The 23,871-nt window shown below is 38.4% G+C and overlaps 1 protein-coding gene across 2 annotated transcripts in view; it reads right to left on the bottom strand.

Moving 5' to 3' along the window:
• The window catches only part of CRYBG1 (crystallin beta-gamma domain containing 1), a 255,495-nt gene that overhangs the window by 100,980 nt on the left and 130,644 nt on the right, over positions 1–23,871 (bottom strand). Inside the window, exon 1 of one of the 2 annotated variants that reach the window (XM_072642963.1) lies at positions 1,659–1,748. The exons of the other annotated variant lie outside the window; for it this stretch is intronic. Within the exon in view, the coding sequence (XP_072499064.1) occupies positions 1,659–1,661 (3 nt within the window). The 5' untranslated portion in view covers positions 1,662–1,748. Of the gene's footprint in view, positions 1–1,658; positions 1,749–23,871 lie in introns of those variants that run through there. 2 annotated transcript variants of the gene reach the window in all.

Raw genomic sequence — 23,871 nt, 5'->3', positions numbered from 1 at the left:
TGACTACCTACGGTATAACTGCTGGTACTTTCCACTCACCTGCGCCAACAGTGTAGATACAATGCAGTCCAAATCAGTCTTTCACGGAAATGTATGGCTTGATTTTTTAACTTTAACATTATATAATCTGGGTCAAGGATTCAACAAAACACTAAGTCTGGGGACTTTTGATCTGTACTGATAGATCTCAGGGGGAATGTGAACTCAGATGGGAAAGAAAAATACATCTTTATTTTCACTAATCTCAACCTTCAATGGAAACATCTCCAATTATAATTTTTTAAAAACCATTATTCTGAGAAGGGGTCCATACTCAGCAAACTGCCAAAGGGGTCTGTGGCACAAAAAGGTCAAGAATTCTTGCTTTAAGCGTAATTAAAAGTTGTGTGTGTGTGTGTGTGTGTGTGTGTGTGTGTGTGTGTGTGTGTGTGTGTGTGTGTGAGAGAGAGAGAGAGAGAGAGAGAGAGAGAGAGAGAGAGAGAGAAAGAGAAAGTGAAAGAGTGAGAAAGTGGTTTTTCAGATTCACAGACAAGGGATACAGAGATGGGAAGATAATAGAGACAATTATTTAAGGGGACCTCTTGTAAATAATCCAGGCTGTATTATTAATGTTTAGTATTTCACATCTTAGTATAAAGATGGTCAGTTTTATGTCTAAGATATCGATGAGTGGGGGAAAGTACTAGGTACTAACAGAGAAGAAGAAATAGTTTAACACTCAGCCTTTACTTAGGGCTTTGTATTAATAATTTTATGATCAAACTATCGAAGCGAAGCCTCCCAGAGCTTATATTAACTCCTTTTCCTCTGGAGTTTACAGGATTGCTTTTCTCACAAATTATTTCAGTTCACAGGGCAACCTGAAAGTTAAAGATGTAAGGGGCCCCAGAAGGAGACAAAGCCATTGAGTCCGTCCCATAAAATACTAATAAAAATCTTCTTTGGGGAAAGTATGTGTAATACACAATGAATCATTATGGGGAAATGCAGGTAAGAGCAGCAAGCAGCCACCACCTACTAGAAAATAAGTTTGATAAAAGATAAACCTACATTTTAATAAGAATGCATAATAGATTTCTATCTTCTCTCATCAGGAAGAGAAAGAAAGAAAAATCCATCAGCAATCTCAAAAACAGTTTTTCCTCTTCCAGTGCATCTCACCAGCTTCTTCTCCAAGGTATCGGGCATCATCAGTTAGTTTGAAACTTGGAAAACAGAAGGGAAAGTCAGAAAAATGAACTAAAGCAGACCTTCACTGCACTCAACTGTAGAACATTAGAGAAGATCTTATTAAAGAAAAAACTCATGTTTTTGAAACTCTTGTGTCTCATTTTACTGATTATTTCCTTTATCTGGAAGGATGTGAAGAAGAGTTGTCTGACAGAATCATTGCCGGCAGCTAGTATGCTTTGAGTATGAACTCTCTCTTCTGCTTTCAAACCAAAGCAAAAGTTCGACACTGACATCGCATCACTGGAAATTCCTTTTACCCACAATCACCTAAAAAATTTTAAGTGCAAGCTGTTGCCAAATCCAGATAGTAGAAACATTGTCAAGTTAATTGATGTAATTATAACAAGAATAACATAAAACCAAGCACCAAGTCTCAGCTAGAAGAGAAAGAGGTTTATAAAACAAAAGTTAAGTTGTTATCTTACCATGATGAAGCAAGTGTTCAAGTTTCCTACAAACCCACCAAGAGATTATGGATTGTAAAATGCAGTCATTCGGGTGACTCGTCCTCATTCAAGTTAATTCCCCTCCCCCCCAAAAAAATCGATCTTCTAATTTCCTCCAACAGCCTTCTCTCTTCTTTCTTCTTCTAGACTATAGGTTTTACACCACACCAAGTCACATCGCAACTGTGCTCCTCTCACTAAGAGCCAGAGACAACTGACGGTGTTTACGTGAAAAGCTCACTTACTAAGGGTGTGTTTGATTCAAGAGTTGAAAGGGTTAAAGAGGTGCGTCCTTTTTTAGGTGTGACACTGAATAAAAATTGCTGAAAAGACAACATAGGAAGTAAGAGGTGATTTGGCAGGAGATACCTTGAATACATTAAATTATATGGAAAATCTGAACTATGGTAGATTGGAAATAGGTAGGAGGGGAAGACAAGCAAATTCTGTTTTGTTTTTTTTCTCTGATCACAGAATTACAGACTGAGATCTGAAAGAAACATGAATGAACATCTAGTTAGCAATGAAATGAGGGGGACCCTGTAATTTTTACTCTTATTTTTATTCTCCACTTTTAAAAAAATTATTGCACTTTATTTTAAACACTTGGACCAGCCAAACAAAACCACAAAGCACATTCTACAAGAACAGATAAACAAAACCACATAATAGCTTGATTATCCAATGCTATCCTGTGTATGCAATCGGAATTTTATTGGTTCCAGAGTTGCCTATATTTCAATTACTGTATACATCACAGATGCTCTTACTTGGGCTTTGCTTTTTCACTCATTCACCACAAGTCAAGACACCACATCCACGATGTCATTGGTCCGATTCAAGAAAGAAGGACGAACCACCGCAACCAAGTTTGTAAGACAAGCATGTTCCATGAACCAGAATCAGTTCTTTAAATGCTACGTGTTCAAATAAGAATCAAAAAGGTAAAAATATAATCTATTTTCATTATTGAACCAATTTCATTTCTAAAATTCAATGATTCACCTCAAAATTCAACAAGATGATAAGATTTGCCTTGAGTCTGATAAGTGGCACCATCGACAGAACAACTGGCCAGAATCTGGTCAAATCCAGCCTCAGACACATACTAGCTGTGTGACCTTAGGCAAATCACTTAACCCTGTTTGCCTCAGTTTCTTCATCTGTAAAATGAGCTGGAAATGACAAACCACTCCAGTATCTTTGCCAAGAAAGCCCCAAATGGGATCATGAAGAGTCAGACATGACTGAAAAGACTGAACAACAACAAATGTTTCATCAATTGTCACTTGGACATTAGACCTCTCTGTTACGTTAAACCTCATCTCTTATTTGGGAACATATATTAGAAAAAAACCAGACCTCCTTTCTTAGAACTCATTAAAAATATAAAACAACTAATAACTTTACAATTTCTTTATTGTTATCATCATCAGTTAACATTCCCTAGTTCATAAGATCATATATCTAAAGCTAGGTCAATCTTAGCATTCACCTAGTTCAGGGCTTCTTAAACTTTTTTCACCTAAGACCTCTTCTGTCTCCCCAGAAATTCTTCTGCACCTGGTTCAGGCTCTCCTTACTTCTCATCTCTGAGATTGAAGCAGTCTCCAAATTGTTCTCAGGGTCTCAAGTCTCTCCTCACTCCATTCTATCACACAGCTGTCAAAGTGATAAGATCTGGGCTTACCAACTCCCTACTTTACTTCAATTATTACCTTGGAGTTCAGGTAGAAGCTCTTCTCTCTGGCATTTAAAGGACTTCATAGCCTGTCCCCTTCCATTCTTTCAAATATTCCAGGCAGAAAGGTCTGAGTTCAAATTCAGCATCATACTAGCTGTGATCCTGGGCAAGTCACTTAACCACTGTCTGCCTTAGTTTCTCCAACTGCAAAATGAGGATAATAGTACCTACCTGACAGGGTTGTTGTAAGGTTCAAACCAATAATATTTGTCTGGCACTTATCAGGTGCTTAATAAATGCTTACTTTTTTAACCTAAAAAAACCCCCACTCCACATGTACTCCTCTAGGCTATCTATATATGAAGATCATGCTCTTCCTCATATAATATTCTGTGTTGTTTACAATGACTGATACACTCTCCCTCCCTACGTCTCCCTCCTAGGATTCTTGTTTTCCTTCAACACAACCTTCTACATGAGGGTATGGTCTCAGTCCCCTCATACCCATATCTGCCTGTAGGGCCTTTCCTTCTCAATTGATCTTTGATCTCCTTTATATACATCCCGTATTTACCTACTTATGATCATGTTGTCTTCCCTTTTAGAGGCAAACACCTAGAGAGAGGGCAGGGACTGTTTTCGCTATTTCTTTGTGTTCCCATCAATTAGCACAACTTCAGTATACAGTAAGAACTTAATAAATGCATTTGATTAGTGATTGGTATAGAAAATGAAGATGTGAAAAGGAAGACTGATTCCTATTAGTATTTCTTCCTCCTTCACCCAATGGATCTTGTCCCATGAGCACAGGTGGGATAGCCCATTGACTCATTCACTTAATACTAGCAACTGGCATTTTTGACAGGGTGTGCAATTCGGGAATAGCACCTTAACGTGTTCCTTACTTCCAGTGCCTTGAGCCAAATTTCTCCAAGAGATCTGTTTGGCTCTGGGGCTTTCTTTCCTCTACTCACCTTTCCCATACTTGGGTGAATCTTTATCCCAGAGTAGCAGAGCAGGTCCAGGGATGATAATTCCTTACCCTGGCTCCTATGACTGCGTGACTTCAGAACACAGAGAACAGAGGCTTAGGAAGAAGGAAACTTGGATTATTTTCAGCTAACCTTCCTCCTGTACTTTTTTGGATACTGCTTTGAGTAAGGGGGACAGAAAGGTATGTTTCTTATACTTAGTAACTGTGCTAATGCATGTATTTATATCATGACATATCCCAAATAATTTTGTTTAGTTGTTTTTCAGTCATGTCCAACTCTTCGTGAACCCATTTGGGGTTTTCTTGGCAAAGACACTAGAGTGGTTTTGCCATTTCCTTCTCCAGTTCATTTTACAGATGAGGAAACTAAGGCAAACAGAGTTAAATGACTTGCTCAGGGTCACACAACAAATAAGTGTCTGTGGTTGGACTTGAACTCAAATCTTCTTGACTCCAGGCCTGGCACTCTACCCAGTGTGTCACTTAGCTGCCCTCAAGTACTCTTAGACCTCTAAAAAGGCTTCAATAAATATTTACAGCCTTTAGTAGTTTAGTGGATGATACAGTGGTACAATTTAGTGGATGGATTTCAAGTCAGAGCACCTGAGTTTGAATTCTATCTCTGCCACTTACTACCTGTGTGTCCTTGAGCAAGTCTCTTTGTACCTCAATTTTCTCATCTATAAAATGAAAAGGTTAAGGTCCCTCTAGTCTAAAACTCCAATCCTACGATCCCAAGACCTGAGTTCAAGTCCAGTCTTTGACACATACTAGCAGTATGACTTCTGGGCAAGTCATTTAAACTCTGTGTCCCAAGCAACTCTATGTGATGATAAATTGTAGAGCAGGTACCCATCTTGAACTGGTGGAGTCAATGGGGAGCTCTCTTCATACATGAAATCACAGATGTGGTCAAAAGAAAAGTCTAAATGTTTTTAATTTTTTCTGATGTCATATTTGAAGCCCCATCTTTTGCTGACTGTGTCCATTTAGAGCTTTTGCTGCTCCATGGCCTGAGCTAGGTGCCTCTAGATCCTCTGTTCTAGTTTCTTGGGCTCAGTTTACTTCCACCCCATCTTACTGCCCTCCCCTCACATTACTTGAGGGCTTTACTGGGTGTTTCTTTCTGGAAACTGGCAGCATTACATCACACCCTTCCATCTTCTAGATATGTTTGCAGAACCAGTTTGGTGAAAAGTCTGGGAAGGGGGTTAAAAATTCCCTAGTGGAGGGCACTAAAGCTTATGATTAGTCAGAATTTGGTGGTGCTTGTCTTCCTAGAGGCATCAGCTTCCCCAGAAAAGACAAGATTCTTGCCCAAGTTTATAACACATTCCTCCACCTATGCATTTCTTCAGTCATACTTAATCCCCAACTTCCCCAAGTATTAAAAACTAGGATCTATCATTTCCATAACACCAGCTGAACTGGCTCCTGTTTCCTGGACTGTGGCCAGGCAAATAGAAGTGGAATCTGACCCAAGAAAGCATAACCAAACTGAAAAATGAACTCCCATTGTTCCCGTGTTTTGCTTCCAATCAGTTCAGGAGTCGTTCTTCCAGAGTTATCTGAAGCATTGCGTATTTGAGCTGATAGTGAGGGTGAAGGTTTCTCCATTACTCTGTTACAACTTTAGGTCTTGTGACATGGTCAAATCAAAACTACCTACTATGTGCAAGCAGGAATAAAATAAATATCAAGTACCTAGGATAGTGTAATGAAAGGAGCCCTGATTTCAGAATTAAATGATCTCAGTTCTAACCCCAGATCTGTTACTTGCTGCCTGGCTGACCTTGGGCAAGTGCTGTTATCTTTCTAGGCCTTAGAGTCACTTAAGCCTGTTTGCCTCAGTTTCCTCATCTGTAAAATGAGCTGGAGAAGGAAATGGCAAAGTCACTCTAGTATCTTTGTCAAGAAAATCCCAAATGGGTCACAAAGAGTGAGACATGACTGAAATGTTATGAAGTACAATAACCACTCATGGATTTAGAATGCTGGGGAGGAGCGAGTAAAAGCAAAGGCTCTTAGGAAAGTGAGATAACTGTTCAGAGTTACAGGAGCATAGGATTTGGAGCTAGAAAGGACTTTTCTGGTCCAGCCCCCCTAATTTTACATATTAGAAAACTGAGGCCTGGAGAGATAAAATGAACTACAGAGCTAGGATTTGAATCTGGGCCTGAAAAGGGCAGGAAGCACAACCAAGAAAGGAATGATATATGATGATGACAACAATGGAAAAGGAAGGCACAGGAAGAACAATGATGAAATAAAAACTTAATTCTATGAAATGATAATGGCCAAGGTTAGCCACAAAGGAGAGATGGGATTGCACTTCCCATCTTCTTTGCAGAAATATGGGATGACACATATGGAATTTTGCAAATGACATTCAACATGGTCAATACATTGGTTAGTTTGGAACTTCAAGGTCTTCTCTCTTTTTCTGTCCCTTTCAGGTCATCCTATAGTTTAGTTAGACTGGGCTTTTTGCTATTCCTTTATAGCACTTCATGTCTTGTCTCTGTTTTGCATGGCTTGTCCTCCCATGCCTCACTTGTCCTCCCATGCCTCAGAAGTACTCCTTAATCACCTCTGCCCCTAGAACACCTTGTCTCCTTCAAGTCTCAGCTCAAGTGCCACCTTCCACATAATGCCTTTCTTGAGTGCCCTTCCCACCATTTTGTATCTATTTTGCAAATATCTAGATTACAGATACAGCTATACATCTCTCTCTCTCTTTCTCTCTCTCTCTCTCTCTCTCTCTCTCTCTCAGCAGGGTCAGGGACTGTTTTCCCAGGAATGGGGATGGATTTTTATCATGCTTCCTGTGATGCATGATGCACCAATGATGACTGAAGAGGAGGGCTCTGACCCATAGTGTGAGTGAATGACTGGAAGCATTTTGAGTCACTGGGAAACTGAAGGCTGTAACTGGCAGAAGGGACATTGTAGAAAGGGATGAAATGAAAGCAGGCATATCAAAAGAGGAAAAGGCAGGGTAAGAATTTAATTTCACAATAAGGTGGTGAGTTGAAAAATAATGGGAAACTATATAGATAATGAACTATGATTGAGCCTTTGGAAGGCTTGAAAATTCTTAGTAAGATGTTTGAATTTGATTGACATGAAGGGAAAAGTGATGGAAAGGTCTTAAAGGAAAACAAAGTTTAGGGAGAAAAGAATCTTTTTTTTTTTTCCAGAAGAACATTAGCACTGTCAATTCATTATGCATTTTTCATTAAAAATGGATAAAACCTGGCAAAATTAGTCCCAGAATCAAGGGATTTAGGATTGAATAAGATCTTAGAGATTAGGCCAACCTTCTCATTTTATAGTCAGCATCTTTTTTTTTTATGTGGAATATAGTGATATAGGTCTAATGGGATACATTTAGGAGGCCAAGGATGGGTAAATATCTTTTCAGTTCTATTTCTATGAGCAAATTAAGCTACTGCTATATGATTGATAAGTTAAACCCATGGAAACCGTTGTTTTAATAAAGAATTTTGTAATTCAGTCATGCTAAAATTACACCAAACAAATGAAGAAAAAAAATTTAAGATGGAATGAATCCTTAAAGAAGGTTATGAAAATTCCTTCTGGGGGTCTCCAAAGTAGATTTTCATTTGTCTGTGATGATTTAGGGATATTAATAATAATTTTCTTTTAAGGAACTAAGAGTATTATACTTTCACAAATGATTATCTTGAACGTTCTCACAACATTTCTTCGAGACACAGAGAGAATTATTACTCTCATTTGACAAAGAACCTCAGACTTGTCTAAGGTCTCACAGGGGTAGCAAAAACAGGGGTAGAATCCATATCTGCTCCAGTTTGGTTGTACTGCCACTGAAAACAGAAGCGGGAAACTATACCATTTCTTTAGATTCTTTTCAGTTCTCTCGTTCTCTGGTGCCATAGATGTTTTTCAAAATTAAAAATCCAAAGCCTAGCATGCCTTGAACTACAAAGGAAGCTAGATTGGGAAGGAGTCTAAAACAAAATAAACCAGACAAAACAAACAAAAATGCTATACTTATCTAAAAAAGGTAGGTTACCAAATCTAAATGGCAAGCCTGCTTTGTTATTTTAAAACATCTGCAAGAAACATAACCCACTTGAGTTATTGTAATATTCTCCTGGCAGACCTTCCCTTTTAATAATAATAATAGCCAACATTTGTATAGTGCTTACTATCTGTTGAGCACTGTGCTAAACACTTTAAAATTATTTTCTCATTTAATCCTTACAACAGGTAGGAGGTGGATGCTATTATTATCCTCATTTTACAACTGAGTTAGAGAAGTTAGATAACCTACCCAGGGGCACAGAGCTAGGAAGTATCTGAGGCTGGATTTGAACTCAGGTCTTCCTGACTCCAAGTCCAGCACTCTATTTACTGCCCCACCTAGCTGACTCTGTGGTAAGGAGTATTGTAGTATTATATAAGGATATTGTAGTATTTTCCATAAGCTGGACATCAACTATATTCAGCTGATTATAAACCTTTGCAAGTCATTGACCATGTCCTACTAACCTTAGTATCTTCTCTAGTACCTTGCTCTGTCTCTTCAGTTCAACAGTAGGTACTTAATAACTAGCTATCTATGGAATTTAATTCTCCAGCTACAAGGGTGGTGCCTTAATATTTCTACATTCAAATCCAGCCTCAGAAACTTCCAAACCACGTGACTTTGGGCAAGTCATTTAACCTCTGTTTGCCACTAGAGAAGGAAATGTCAAACCAAGAAAACTCCATGGACAGAGGTCCAAGGAGTCATGAAAAGTTGGGCTTGACTGAAATGACTCAAAAACAAAAATATATATACTTCTGCACTTGGAGGCATGGCTCTTTCAACTCAGTAGTAATTTGCCAAGATCACAGCTGACCTCAGAAGTATTTTGCAAGTAACACACTCAGAGCAGAGGCAAGAGTCTACCACGGTCTTTGTCCCTTGTTGTTTCCAGGGGATCCGACATGGATGTTAGTTACTGGGGGAACTCTAAGAGTAAAGACCTCTATCTCCACTTCATGGCCCTTATTCCTGCCAGTTCTGAACTAAGAACAGAAAAGTAAAGTCCCACTGCACCTCACATGATGAGAACGAATTCCTATACATTTTGCTAGCCAGAATTGAAATGTTTCCTTCCCCCCAAATTTTCACTGGTACAGTAATCAGATTTTCTGAAAGGACAGAAACCAGGAGGTGGAGCGTCAAGCCACATCTGAACAGGAAGCAAATCTTTTGATAAAAACCTTGGCCAGGCCTCAGGGTCACTGAACTAAATCAGTCTCCACCTGCCCCACCCTTTCAGAAGAGACTTCTCGGTGCTCAGACCTTAGGATTTCTATATCTTCCTAAGGCCCCAGCAGCTGAGAACTAGAAAAGGTCTGCCTCCTTTGCCATCATGACTGAGGAAATACACTGTTACTTTGTCAAGATGAATTATCAAGTTGTTTAAGCAAAAGTTAAGTTATTACCTTACAGCCACCTTCTCGGGCTAGCCCAAGGAAACTCATTGTAAAGGTCAGTCATTGAGTAAGAAAATGTCCTATCTTCCAATGTCATTGCTGCTGCAGTTTCCAGGGTAATCCTAGCAGGCTAAGGGGAAATTTGGGGATTGTCTCTGCTTGGAGAATCACCAAAGCATCCCTTGTGCCAAACTCCCAGGTATTACAGCCCTTTCCTTTAGATACACTTGTTCTTCTTTCTCACAACTAGGTTCAGATCTCTAGAACGGATAAATCTGTTGCAATCCCTCCCTCGGCTAAACTATGGATCCCAGTGCTTCAGAACTCATCTGCAAGTAAGGACATGCACTTGAGAAATCCAAACAAAGACTTATGATCTGTGTGTCATCCAGAATTCTGAGCGATCTTTAGAGGCCTGTCTCCCATGGAAGGGTGAAATGATTACAAGGCAGGTTTTCTTCTCAGCAGGAGGAGCAAAACTTAAAATCCTCAGATGAGACAGATTCCACAGGTGCTGGAAATGGAGATCTCACAAATTTACGAAGGCAATGATGGAAGGAAGGGGAGGCGAAGAGGGGGCAGAGATCCACTGACCTTCCCCCCAATCCCAAACTCTACGCTGAAGCAATGAGCTCCACTCTTTCCCCACCATCTCTCAGCTGGATGTTGATAAAAGACTGTGATGAAGGCATCTCAATATTAACATATCCAAAATAAAACTCATTACTTACCACAACTGCCACATACCTATCCTCTAAGCTTCCTTATTTCTGTAGAAGGAGCCACCCCCATTCCCATCACCCTGATCCATAACCTCGTAGACATCCTCTTTTCTACTCTTCAGTTCCCCTCACTGCCCTGCTCCATCATTCCCAATCAGTGTCTGAGCCTCATGAGCTCTCTCTCTCTGCAACAGATGTTACATGCACTCATTCCCTCCACTCCACTCACATGACCACCATCCTATCTGCTTCAGCCCCTCATTACTTCCCACTTGGCTTATTACAATAAACTTGCATTTGGTCTCCTTGTCTCAAATCTCTCCCTTCTCCAATCCATCCAACATCCAACTGCCAAAATAATATTCCTAAAGCACAGATCTGAATAGGTCACTCCAAAACCCCCAGGAGCTCCCCATTGCCTCCAGGATCAAATACAGATCCATTTGGCATTTAAAACCTATCTTTAATAACCTATCTTTCTAAACTTATTGTGCATTACTTCCCTTCGTATACTCCACATTCCAGCTCTAAAGTCTGACTTGCTTTTTCTCACACAAAGAATTTTATCTCCATCTCTATTGTTTTACAAAGGTTGCCCCCCATGCCTGCAGTGCCTTCTCAGCTTTCACCTTTTAGAATCTTTCTTTTTGTCTGTTAAGCCCTTGAATGTAGCACAGTGCCTACTATAGTGTTAGACATAAATAGTAATTATTTCTCTTTTGGCCAACAACCCTGAGGGTTTTCCCCTTCCAGTTTGATTTTTTTTTTTTTAATTAAAGGGGCTGTCCTTTGACTTGTTTCTTAAAGAGGTGTATTCACTGAATGGGCATTACCTCACTGAAAGTAAGAACCTGAAAAGACCTTGGCCTAAAAGGGACAGAATCTCCCATTGATCCTGGGCCATCTCCAATTGTCCTGACGAATATCTAGTCACTGGACCCAAATGGCTCTGGAGGAGAAAGTGAGGCTGGTGACCTTGCACAGAACCTCCCTCACTCAAATCAAAGTCAACTGCAAGTCATGTCATCATCTCCTTGATGTCATGGTCCTCTTCGAGAAGGAAGAGCAAACACAATTAGATTCAAATAACATATAAGTCATTCTTAGGTTCCGAACGTCATTATCCACATATTTCTCCTCCAACCTATATGCCAATAAGTGAGTTTATTCCTGGGAAAATTCTAGAACAGATCAAATGTTAAGTATCAAAAAGAAGTTATATTTGATCCAAGAGATAATAAGGAGCCCCTGAGGCTTATTGAAAAGGGGAGCAACATGGTCAAACCTTTGACAGCTGTTTGGAGGATGGACTACAGCAGGGAGACTTGAGGTAGAGAGACCAATTAGAGCAATAAGACGATACTAGTTCTGCTGCCAGGATTGGTTTGTGGCTAGGACAATTTAATTCGATGCAATAAGCATTTATTGTTGTTGTTCCTGTCATATTTGACTCTTTGTGTCCCCATTTATGGTTTTCTTGGCAAAGATAGTGGAGTGGTTTGCCACTTCCTCCTCCATCTTATTTTATAGAAAAGGAAAATGGGGCAAAAGAAGTTAAGTGGCTTACCTAGGGCCACAAAGCTAGTAAATGTCTGAGGCCAGATTTGAACTCAGGTCTTCCTGACTCCAGGCTTGGCACTCTATCCACTGTGTCACCTAGCTGCCCCAAGCATTTATTAGGTTCCTACTATGGATCAACCACTATAACAGGCATTGGGAATATAACAATAGAAACAAAATAGTCCCTCTCCTCAAAAAGTTTGTATTCTACCAAAAATTGTAGTCACTTTGTCCTATCCAGTGACCTTCCCACCTCGGTTGTGACTAAATCCCCTTCAGTTGCCTAAAAGGGAGTTAGATGTAGTGAGTCAAATAGAGTTTCACTAGAATTGAAGGGAGACAACATATACACGGAAAATAAAGTAATTTCAGGAGTGAGGAACATCAAGAAAAACCTTGTATAGAAAGACATTCCCAAGTTGTGCTTTGAAAGATGTTAGGGATTACCTGGAAAGACTTTTATGAACTGATGCAAAGTGCAGTGAGCAGAACCAGAACACTGTACACAATTACAACAATATTATATGATGATCAACTGTGAATGACTGAGGTATTCTGACCAATGCAATGATCCAAGACAATCCCCAAGGACACGGGATAAAAATGGCTATGCACCTCCAAAGAAAGAACTGATAGGGTCAGAATGCAGATCAAAGCAAACTTTTTTTTACTTCATTTTTTTCTTTGGTTGTCTTTTCTTTTTTCTTGTGCTTTCTTTTGCAACATGGCTAATATGGAAATATAATTTGCATGACTGCATATATATAAGAGGTATCAAATTGCTTGCCCATGAGGGGGAAGGAGAGAAAGGGAGTTAGAGAACTTGGAACTCAAAATTTAAAAAAAAACAAAATTATTTTTACATGTAATTAAAAAAAGTAAAATATAAATTTTTTCTAAAAAGTTAGGGATTCTATGAGGCAGATGTAAGGACACATGGGGAGTCCCTGGGCCCCATAACAGAAGTAAGAGAAGGAATGTTGCACATAGAGAACAATAACAAGTAGGCCAGTTTGGCTGGAACCTGAGGGGGAGTAATGTGAAAACATTCTAGAAAGACAGGTAGGAGCCAGATTGCGAAAGTCTTTAGAAGTGCCCAGCAAAGAAGTTTATGTTTGTTTAATCCCAGAGACCACAGAAAGTCACTGGAGCTTCATAAGCAGGTGAGTGATATGGTCAGGCCTATGCTTTAGGAATATCAATTTTGTCAACATGTGGAAGAGGAATGCACTAGGAAGAACCCTAGAGATACAAGTACACCTGTGGATAGCAGTGAATTCTAATATGAGTCAATGAAATAGTATCTTCCCAAACTACTTTTGTAAGAAAATGTAATGATACCTAGAAATAAATTTGGAAGGGGCCACAGGAGAGATTTATATCTATGAAAAATAGGGTGGGTGGGAGAAGCCTGGGATATCAAGGGTGTAAAATTGAGAGTACCATCTCCTGAGACAAAAGGAAAGGGGGGAAATGGAAAACTATTTTACTCCGCATTAAGATGGAGTCAGGTATAGACGACAAAGGAAAACAAAAACAGTCAGGAATAGATGACAGGTATGGACAACAATAAAAGTAACAAAACACTCCAGTAGGCTGCCTCCAGACCCACTGGAAGAGAGGGGCAGACTGCAGCCCAGGCGAGTGCTGATGAGTTATGAAGTAAGTGGGTAGGAATCATCCAGACAAATTCATACTCCTAAAACGAAGGAGTAAGACTAGAGGACCCCTGCCTGCCTTGGACTTTCTGTGATTGTTTCTTTAAGCACTCGCTATCCAGTGGAGACGAACTTTGGTAAGGAAGCACAGAATGAAGTATGACTGCCATTTGCTTCTCATTGCAGGTTAGCATCTAGTCAGAGGTATCCAGTTAGGTGACTTGGGAGCTCCAAACAATAGATTTCAACTGGTCAAGGGGATTATGGGCAATAAGTGTCAGAGTACGTTAAAAAATTCAGTTCATCCAGGAATGCTGTATGTTATATTTATCTGCCTCTATACATATTTGGAGCACAAAATGCATTCACCTTGGGTATATTTCTCATCCTGAGAAATATCAAGTCACTGGATTCAGATGGCTCTGGAGGAGAAGTGAGGCTGGTGACCTGCACAGTCCTCCCTCACTCAAAACAAAGTCAAGTGCAAGTCTTGTCATCATTTCTCTGATGGTATGATCTTCTTCAGCAACAAAGGATGAACACAATTTGCTAAAGTAATTTCTATTCTGCTGATTCCTGTTATGTATCAAAATTGTCTTTCACAGATGCAAAAAAAAAAGCAAGGTCATTAATTCAAAGTAATCAAAACCTTTAGGCAGCATCCCATGCATTAATGATTTTTTTTACATAAAACTTTGTGATTGAATTCACACATCTGTTTCATGGTACTACCTGTCCTCTGTCTCAGAGCAAGCCACAGCTCAACTTGTTCCATTTGGTTACATACCTAATTAGAATGAAGAGCTAGAAAGGTGGCTATAATCTATGTGACATAAAAGGAAAACACCCTCCCTCCCCAATTGTGTAAGTGCTTCTCCATGGTACGTAGATCTAAGACAACATACCAACATACTGAGGTTTACCTTGGAATTTTCTAATTAATCATTTAGACTGAAGTAAGAACACAAAAACAAGTTTCTCACAGGAGGTTCTTCTCATTAGCTCCTTGGACTTTTCCACTTCCTACCAAAAGTCTCCTCATCTTGGAGATCCTTCTATCAGACTTGCAGCCCCCTCCTCCACTTGGGGAGGTCCTTCCAGGAACAACCATGTAAGGATGTATGGAGGCCACCCACACTTAACTTTTTCTCCATTCTGCTCCTGACTCTCTGAATTTTTCCACCTAACTACCCATTCTTTTTGTTTCCTTTTATGTTTTATCTTCCCCATTATACTGTATGTTCCTCAAGAGTAGGGACACTGTGTATGTATATGTGTGTGTGTATGTGTGTATGTATATGTGTTTGTATGTGTGTGTATATGTGTATGTGTGTGTATGTGTGTGTGTGTGTACTTGTATTCCCAGTTGCAGCACAGTTCCTGACACATTTGTTGTTGTTGCTATTTAGTCATTCTCAGTTGTGTCTAATTCTTCATGACCTCATTTGGGAATTTCTTGGCAAAGATATTGGAGTGTTTGTCATTTCCTTCTCCAGTTCATTTTATAGATGAGGAAATTGAGGCAGAGCTGAGTGACTTGCCCAGGGTCACAGAGCTAGTAAGTGTCTGAGATTTGATCTCACGTCTTCCTGACTCCAGGACTGGAGTCTATCCAATGAGCCACCATATATAAGCACATAATAAGTACTCTTATCTTTCTACCTGTTTTAGCTATTCATGTCTGCACCATAGATCAAAATAAATAATTCCTGGTACTCCTGCTGCTACTAGTCTGTCCCCTATTCCTTGACAGGCACTTACTCAGTCTCCATCTCTCACAAAAGGAAAGGAGTCAACACGTTGTTATCTCTTCAAAAGGTGCCAACCCTTTTGCCTAAAATTAATATTGATCACGAAAAAAAAAAACCCAATCTACTTACTATTTCATTGTATGGAGGTCTTCCATTTGAGAGCAAAAAACTGCATATGCTCTACTGAAGGATTTAATTCAATAGTTTCTTTAAAGGGTCACAAACACACAATTGAAAATCTAGAGAAAGATCTCTCTCAACCACAGGTAAAGCATCTGAAAGAGAAAGGGTAGGAAACGCAGAAATCCATTGCCCCTAGTTTTCACAATCAGAGTTTCCTGTGTTTGAAACCACACAAATAATATGTAGAGAAAGACAGTGGGGATGGAAGAAGAAGCCTGGTTAGAAGTTACGACCTTAAATAAGAGAATGATAAATAATTCTTGTGATACAAAGGGATACACAAAATTATGAGCCCTAAACTATGGCAAATTCATTCTTTGTTTAAAGAATGGATGAGTCTAAGGTTAGTTAAAGCATCTCCATTCATTACTTAGTAAGTTAGCTGAGTCTGACAGATGAGCTTTGACTGGGAAGCCCCAGGGCTACCTTAATGTGAATTGACAGCATGATATTTTCCATTAAGCATTCTTCCTTGGACCTGAATGACACTCTTGATGGGAACCAAGCGCATTGCAAAGCTAGAAGTCACAACATAAGTCTTGTCCCTAGACTACATTTTCCTCCACTTTATTTTTCTCTTTATTTTCCTCTTCTACCTCAGACAGGAAGAAAACATAAATAAGCTCAAATAAAATGCATTTAGCCATAGAAGATGCATGTAGGATGAAACAAGATCTGATAAACTTCAATTTCATAATTATAGTCAGAAGTAAAAGTGACAACCTGGGACACAGAGGCAAGGCCAATCCAATCTTTAACTAGATCTACATCCATTAAGTCAACATCATGATGCATACCATACTACTAGAGTAACTTCCATAAATAAATGCCCTGGCATGTTTCACAGTCTGATATAAAAAACCCACTGATTCCATTCAACTGCTGGCTTCACATGATGCCCCTTCAATGCAAAGTCCCAAAGTACTAAAAAAATATATATTACTGTCCCAAGTCTACGCATAAAATATGTATAAAACCTATATAGGGAATTCCCAAATGAGAAAACTTCCTTTACTAGTGTGGGTTGGCATTTTCTCTTTAACTTATAGTCTTAAGAGAACTTTGCAGAGCATGGAGAGGTTAAGGCAGTTGCCCAAGGTCACACAATCAGTATGTGTCAGAGGTGAAATTTAAACCCAGGTGTTCTTGAATTCAAAGCTATCTCTGCACTCATGGTGCCTCCTTAAATCATAGGTTCATAGCTTTAGATTTGGGAAGGATCTTTTGAGGTCATGTTGTCCAATACCCTCAAATTACAGAGAAGAAAAATGAATCCCAGAGAAGTCAATGATCTATTCAATTAATCAGCAGCAGAGCCCAAGGTCACATGACCTTTCCACCATACTATGCATCCTGCCTCTTCATTACACTGTCATATTCATCCAGATAACACGTTCCTTTGGTTCCTGAGACCAAAGACCCTTCACTATGTTTCAGGGGTTCTTAATATTTTCGGTGTCATGGACCCCTTTGGCAGTCCAATGAAATCTACAGACTCTTTTTTTCAAAATAACGTTTTAAAGTGCATAAAGCAAAATACGTAAGATTACAAAGGAAAATAATTATATTGAAACATAGTTATCAAAACATTAAAAAATTCATGATACAATAATATTTTAGTAGCTGGTCAGTAATTTCAAAATAATGAATATAAATTACATTTCAAGATATCTACAATAATTGTAATATGTTATAAAAATACTTGTGAAAAAAAGAAAAAGAAAACACTTGTGATTTTCTATTGGTACCAAAGACCTAGCTGCTGCTATTACTAGTACAGTTTGTTACCTGCATTCTGAGGTATGCTTGAGCCATCTTCTACTGGCTATAAGAACTGAATGATAAATTTTCAGTGTATTTATGTATTGGAAATCCATAAAAGCTATAAATCAAGGCTTGATTTATTGTTTGTTGATTTTCTAGACTTAAGAAAGTGATGGGAAAATATTAATAATGCATATTAAATTTAAAAGTGTGTTATGCATACACAATTCTGGAGAGCTAGTTATTAAAACTTACCCTTTACTATATTCACAATTGAAGGCAATGTTAAATTGCAGTCTGAGGTTAGTAAAGATGTAATATTTTTCCATCCAATCCACATGCCACCTGAAATCTATCCAAGGATTCCAAATGAAGAAGCCCCGTACTACAGTGTAGACCAGAATTAAAGTTGTTTCACGTTGGGTGCATGTTGGAAGCATACCTGGTACTATCTCAAACGCAGAGAAAGTAGTACTTAATCTTCTTGCATTTAGAATGGAAGTAATAAGAAAAAGGAAGAAGGTGAAAAGGAAGCCTTGTGAGTGGAAAAGCAGACTTCATTTTTACAGTACTACTATATTACTCTTCATCCTTTTCCATTACATTTTCCCTCTTCCTCCATCCCCCCAATCATTTTCTAAAATTTTAGCTTTATTTAATTGCTATAGAGTAATATGATCTCAGTTTTGAAAAATAAAATTTTCATTTCATGGAAAGCATTCTTTCTTCAAATTGTCTTTTCCTTCCATCCAACCATCCATCTATTTATTCCTTCCTTCTCAATGCCCACAGTACCACTGCTCCAAGGTCCTTACACCTCACAAGTGAAACATTTTGATAGGCTCCCAATGGCTCTCTCTCCCTCTCTACCACCAACTTCTCACCCTCTAATCAGTCTTGCAGGACATCACTGTAGTCACCTTCCTAAATACATTGTGTCCATCATATTATTTCATCATCATAACATCACAGAATGTGAGCTGAAGTAGACTCTTGGTGTCCCCTAAACTAACCCTTTCATTTTACAGATGAGGAACCTGAAACCCTGAGAGATTAAGTGATTTGCCCAAGGTGGCATAAGTACCAAGTGGCAGAGGGAGGATTTGAACCTAGGTTTCCAGAACTCACTCTCCTATGCCATAATTTTGAAACCAAAAAACTTTTACTAGCTCCCCATCATCTACTGGATTAAGTCCCAGAATAACTCATTAGCCTCACTGGAAGTCTTACAAAATCTGGTCTCTATTTACCTTTCCAGCCTCGTCTCCTCCTACATTCCCACCCAAACTGATTTATTCACTGCCCTTCCTTTGTGCTTTCTGACCTCCATGCCTTTGCATATGCAATTTCTACCCACTGTAATGACCTCCTAACTTCTTCTCCATATACTTTAAAATATTATACATCCCTGAACACCAGAATTGCCCAATATAATCTTTCTCCTGTGAAATTCTAATTACATTTACTGTTGTCACCACCCATCTGATATTTATCCCCTTGTATTTTTTGTCATGGAAGAGATTGCCCATAATAAGTAGGGTAGGTGTATGTCAAGAAGCCCCTACGTGTCACAGAAATGAAGCCATTTGCAATGGAAGCCAAACTGACCTTTGATGTTGGTGTGTGTACATGTTTCAGCTAGCATCAACATCACAGGTTGGTATGCTGTATTGCTGGACAGGCACTGAAGCCCTTGTTGGGGTTCTGTATATGAGCAGATTCAGATCAAGCCCAGTCTAAGGTCTGGAGTTCCCAAATGAACAAATCTTATTAATTTGACAGTATGTTTACCCTTATCCCAAGAAAATTCCCTACGTGCTCAGTCCTGAATCAATTCATCAGCCTGACATCACCATCCATGCTGATTCCATGGCTTAACAGTTCAAATTGACATTGGCTTTGTTTTGCAGACTTTCTTCAAGGTGGTATTTATGGTCCAGTCTATCTTTCTGGCACATCCTGAAGAGTAACCATAAATTTTGACAGCAATTCTGGTTTATGATCTGTGGCTCCAACAATTAAAGAGATTCTAAGCCATCTATGCATTTAAAAAAACTTTTTTTGTTACTATATACATTTCTTTCCCGTCTCTGGGATCTTTCAGAGCATCTTTGATTAATGTGTCCACAGAAGCATGGGTAAGCAGCACTATCTGTAGGCATTAAGCCAAAATCCTTGTCCAAGTACTATAGTCATTCATGGAAGAGAGGTCAATAAGATAGAGAAAGATAAACCAAATCTCAGGATGGGTGGAGGAAACAAAGCTAGTGTCTGTCCAATGGTTTCTCTTATTAGGGCCTAACAAAATTTTTATTTCATATACCATGTTCATTCTCTTCAGATGCCTTGAATAATTTTCCCTCTTTCTTTTATATCATTGTTATAGTTAACAGAGACAGGGTTAGGAGGGTAGACCCTGTGATTTCACTGGCATAAGAAGCTCCTGGTAAAGAAGATTCCCTATCCATGAAGAATCAAACCTCTATAACCAAATCTATGAGAGTTGTCCAGAACACTTAGAGGTTAAGTGGTCTGCCCAAGGTGATACAACTACTATGTGTCAGAAGCATGTATGTACCAGAAATCCATAAGAGCTATAAATCAATGCTTAATTTATTGGTTTTTTGATTTCCTAGACTTAAGAAAGTTATGGGAAAATATTAATGCATATTAAATTTAAAAGCATGTTACGCATACATAATTCTGGAGAGTTGGTTATTAAAACTTACCAGCAGATCTTTGGAGTTCTTAGGTCAACTCTCTTTCTACTAAGCCATGTTACGTTTTGACTTTGTGAGGGGACAGGGTAGACCAAATAGGACATATTTGGTCATGTTTTCCATCATATTTAAATGATTGACAGTTTTTATCTAATTCCTTTTCTTTGATTTTAATAGGTATTGTATTTCATTCAATTCATAAGTGATAAAATTTTTATAATCTGAATCCTGTTTCTTTTACAAGTTCTTTTTATGTCTTAAAAATAAAAATAGTAGTATTAATGGGTAATTTTTATTTTTAAATCTCAGGGATTAAGAGCAGAAAGGGATCCCAAAGATTACATTGTCCAAAATATTAGGCTATAAGTTAAATGCCAAAGACTACTTATAAATAAAACAGAACAATCAGTGTGTTTTCCAACTAAAAAGCATTGCAATATTGTTTAATGCTTACACGGCAGAGAAATGGCCATCTGTATCATTGGAAGTAGTACTAGGAGAGTACTGGTAAATGTTTAACTGACTCTTTGAAAATACATGAAACACTTCTAAGTTTAATTTGCATTATTAACATTTCTTTATCACTTTCTTAAGTCTAGACGATCAACAAAACAATAAGTCAAGTTCTGATCTGTAGTGTTTGCAGTTTTCCAAGGTGCAAATGCTGACATGGAAAATTTTAACAACTGGACCGAGAACTGGGTTGAGTTGGCTCCAGCACATCCCTAGCAATAATGACAAAATCATGGATCCCTAAAATATTAAGAAGTATTAAAGATAAAGGAAGAGTTTAATATGGGGAATTAATACAAATAATCCATATATATGTAATTTTTCCTATTACCCTGTCACATGAATTCTTTTTCAATAATGTCTGTCTTGAAAGGCAGACTATCATGGTGTATTGACTATCGTATATGGAATCAGGAAGACTTGTGTTCAGTCCTGTCTTTGACATTGAATTAGCTATGCAATCACAAGCAAGTCACCTACCCTCTTTAAGCCTCAGTATCTGGATCTATAAAATGGGGATAATAATACCTGTAGAGCCTATAGCAAAATGTCAGGGTTCCAATGACAAAAAATGCTTTGCAAATTATAAAGTATCAATTATAAAGTGTAGGTGTCAATTATCTGCATTTGTATATGTCAAATTAAAAAAAGGGCTTAACATTAAAAATTCTACTTTGATACTAGTTTCCAATCTTTCATTGAAAAACATGAAATAGCTAAGTATTCCAGTAACATGTAAGCTCCCCGAGGACAGGGATTTTTACTTTTATCTTTATATCCCCCAGCATTTAGCACAATGTCTTGCACAGAGTATGTGGTAGCAGTTTTTGTATAACTTTTGTGGACTGTTCCTATATATAAAAATGAGATTTTATCAATAAAAAGGTTTCAGATTAGAAACTCTCGTTCTGGTGCAAAAGTCTGGTACTTGACCAGGATCAAGTAAAGAGTTTCAGTTTATTGGTCTGCAGACATCTAGTTTAAAAAAACAAAAACTCTTTTGCTGAGATTATAGATGTATTTTGTGTACTGAACAAGAGCTTTTCTGGGTTTTGTTCTACTGATTCCTACTCTGCTTTAACCTACAAAGTAATTTAGCAAAACAAATCACAGCAAGTCTTAATGGTTCCTGGCAAGCAGCACCCCTGCTATTAAATTAGAGCATGGCTACTCCTAATCAATCTGCTCCTTCAATGAATAAACAAAGACAGACTTATCTCAGTTTACAAACCACTCACCAAATCACAGATTGGACTGTGCAAGACGAGCCAATAACAAAAATAGAAGGCAAGAACATTTCCATTTAATTATGGGCAGCCCTGCCCTGCTTGTTAAAATTACCTCATGTGCCAAAGGACAGGGGGTGGGAAACCTTAACAAATATGACTCACTTTTATTTATATAAATTTTATGGTCAGTTTTAAAAGTAGATGAGAGATCTAAGAAAAGGTTTATTTTCTGTTCTGGATAAAGCAGGGATTTGCTAAGACCCACATACAACATTGACGGGGACACTCTACTACACCCCCAAAAAGTCTACATCCCCTTTTGCTTTTTCTGATTTTTCTTCTTTATTTTTAACTTTTGACTTTCCCACTGAATTTCAGCTCCCCATTCTCTTTCTTTTTGTTTTTCCTTTCCATCACTTATGAATTAAGCCTGTTGGTGGCACCCAGGAGAATTACTTTACTCCATTTCAGTATAGCCCACTGCCCTTGAATTGAGTGAATTTGTCCTGAAGAATGCTTGAATGGCCTCCTGACTTTGGTTGCAACCAATTAAGAATTATTTTATTTATACGGTGAAGGAAGAAAGACAAATCACAGAAAGCAGAAATTTCAGTCCCTACAATTTCCACCCAATGGTCCTAGGTCTTTCCTTTGGAGACAAGAGTAAACCTAATTTCTCTTTTACATGCTTTTAGGTAGTTCTTTCTTATACAAGGCAGAAATCTCAGCCCAGTGGTCCAAGGTCTTTCTTTTGGAGATACACAGAGTAAGTCTAATCTCTCTTTTACATGATACCCCTTCAAACAAATGGAAATAGTTACCATGTTGCCCTCTCTCCTCTCCCCAGCCATTCCTATTTTCCCCAAATGCTCTCTTTACAGTATAGTTTCCAGACTCCTCACCACTGACTGATCTTTTCTGGATACCTGAGTTTGTCAGTGGACCTCTAAAAGTTGCTGCCCACAACTGGAGGCAGAATCCAGATGTAACTGGATTAGTGCAGTTTATGTTGAGACTATTGCCTGACTTAACTTCAACCTTATGCTTCCACACATGCAGCCAAAAGTTAGAATAGCCTTCGCAGCAGACTCATGATGTTTTTGAACTTATTTTCAATTAATCCATCCTCTCACCTGCCCATTTTTTAAAAAAGATGAAGTACTTTCTAGTCAAGTCTTCCTCTTCCTGTACTTATGCAATTGATTTCTGGAATCTAAACAAAGAACTTTACATTTATCATTGTTCCATTTCATCGTGATCCTTTCTTCCAAGTCTTTTGTCCCATTAACTATGTTCAAATAAATCCTATGTTTGTGGAATCTAGATCATAAATCCAAATAAATATGGCTTGTGACTCCATCATGAAATAGAATTCTGGGAGTGTTAATCTAGGGATCAAAGTTTATCTAGTTTTAGTGAGTGTAGGGGTCAGAGTTTGAATTTGGGAAAGCAGCATGGTATAACACAAAAGAGTAGTGGATTTGGCATCTGGAAACCTGGGGTTAAAACCCAAAGTCTGATATTTTCTGCATGGCCTTAAGCAACTTGCTTCATTTTCCCAAATTCATCATCTGTAAAATGAGAAAGTTAGATTATCTCAGAAGTCTATTCAGCCCTTAATCGATGATCCAATAATTTTAGATTTATCCCTGTTAAAGACAGATAAAGTCATTAAGAGAGGAGTATGGTCTTTCTGATTATGTTCAAGTTGGCTCTTCAGAAACTGACTACTGCTTTCTCTTTTGTGTATAAGCTTTCCTAATCTTCATTCTTCTAAAAAAAAATACATTTCTTTAGCCTACTCTGATATATCTAGTACCTTGACATTATACGTATTGAGCACTATAATATGTTAGTTATTTTCCAAAGGGCTAATTTAATTACATGTTACTGACACTGGGTTGGTGATAACTATTCTTGAATACCCCTTCCTCAATTT

This window comes from Notamacropus eugenii, chromosome 2 (genome assembly GCF_028372415.1).
Source record: "Notamacropus eugenii isolate mMacEug1 chromosome 2, mMacEug1.pri_v2, whole genome shotgun sequence".
In the NCBI taxonomy this organism is placed as follows: Eukaryota; Metazoa; Chordata; class Mammalia; order Diprotodontia; family Macropodidae; genus Notamacropus; species Notamacropus eugenii.
This window is presented reverse-complemented; position numbering and strand designations above follow the sequence as displayed.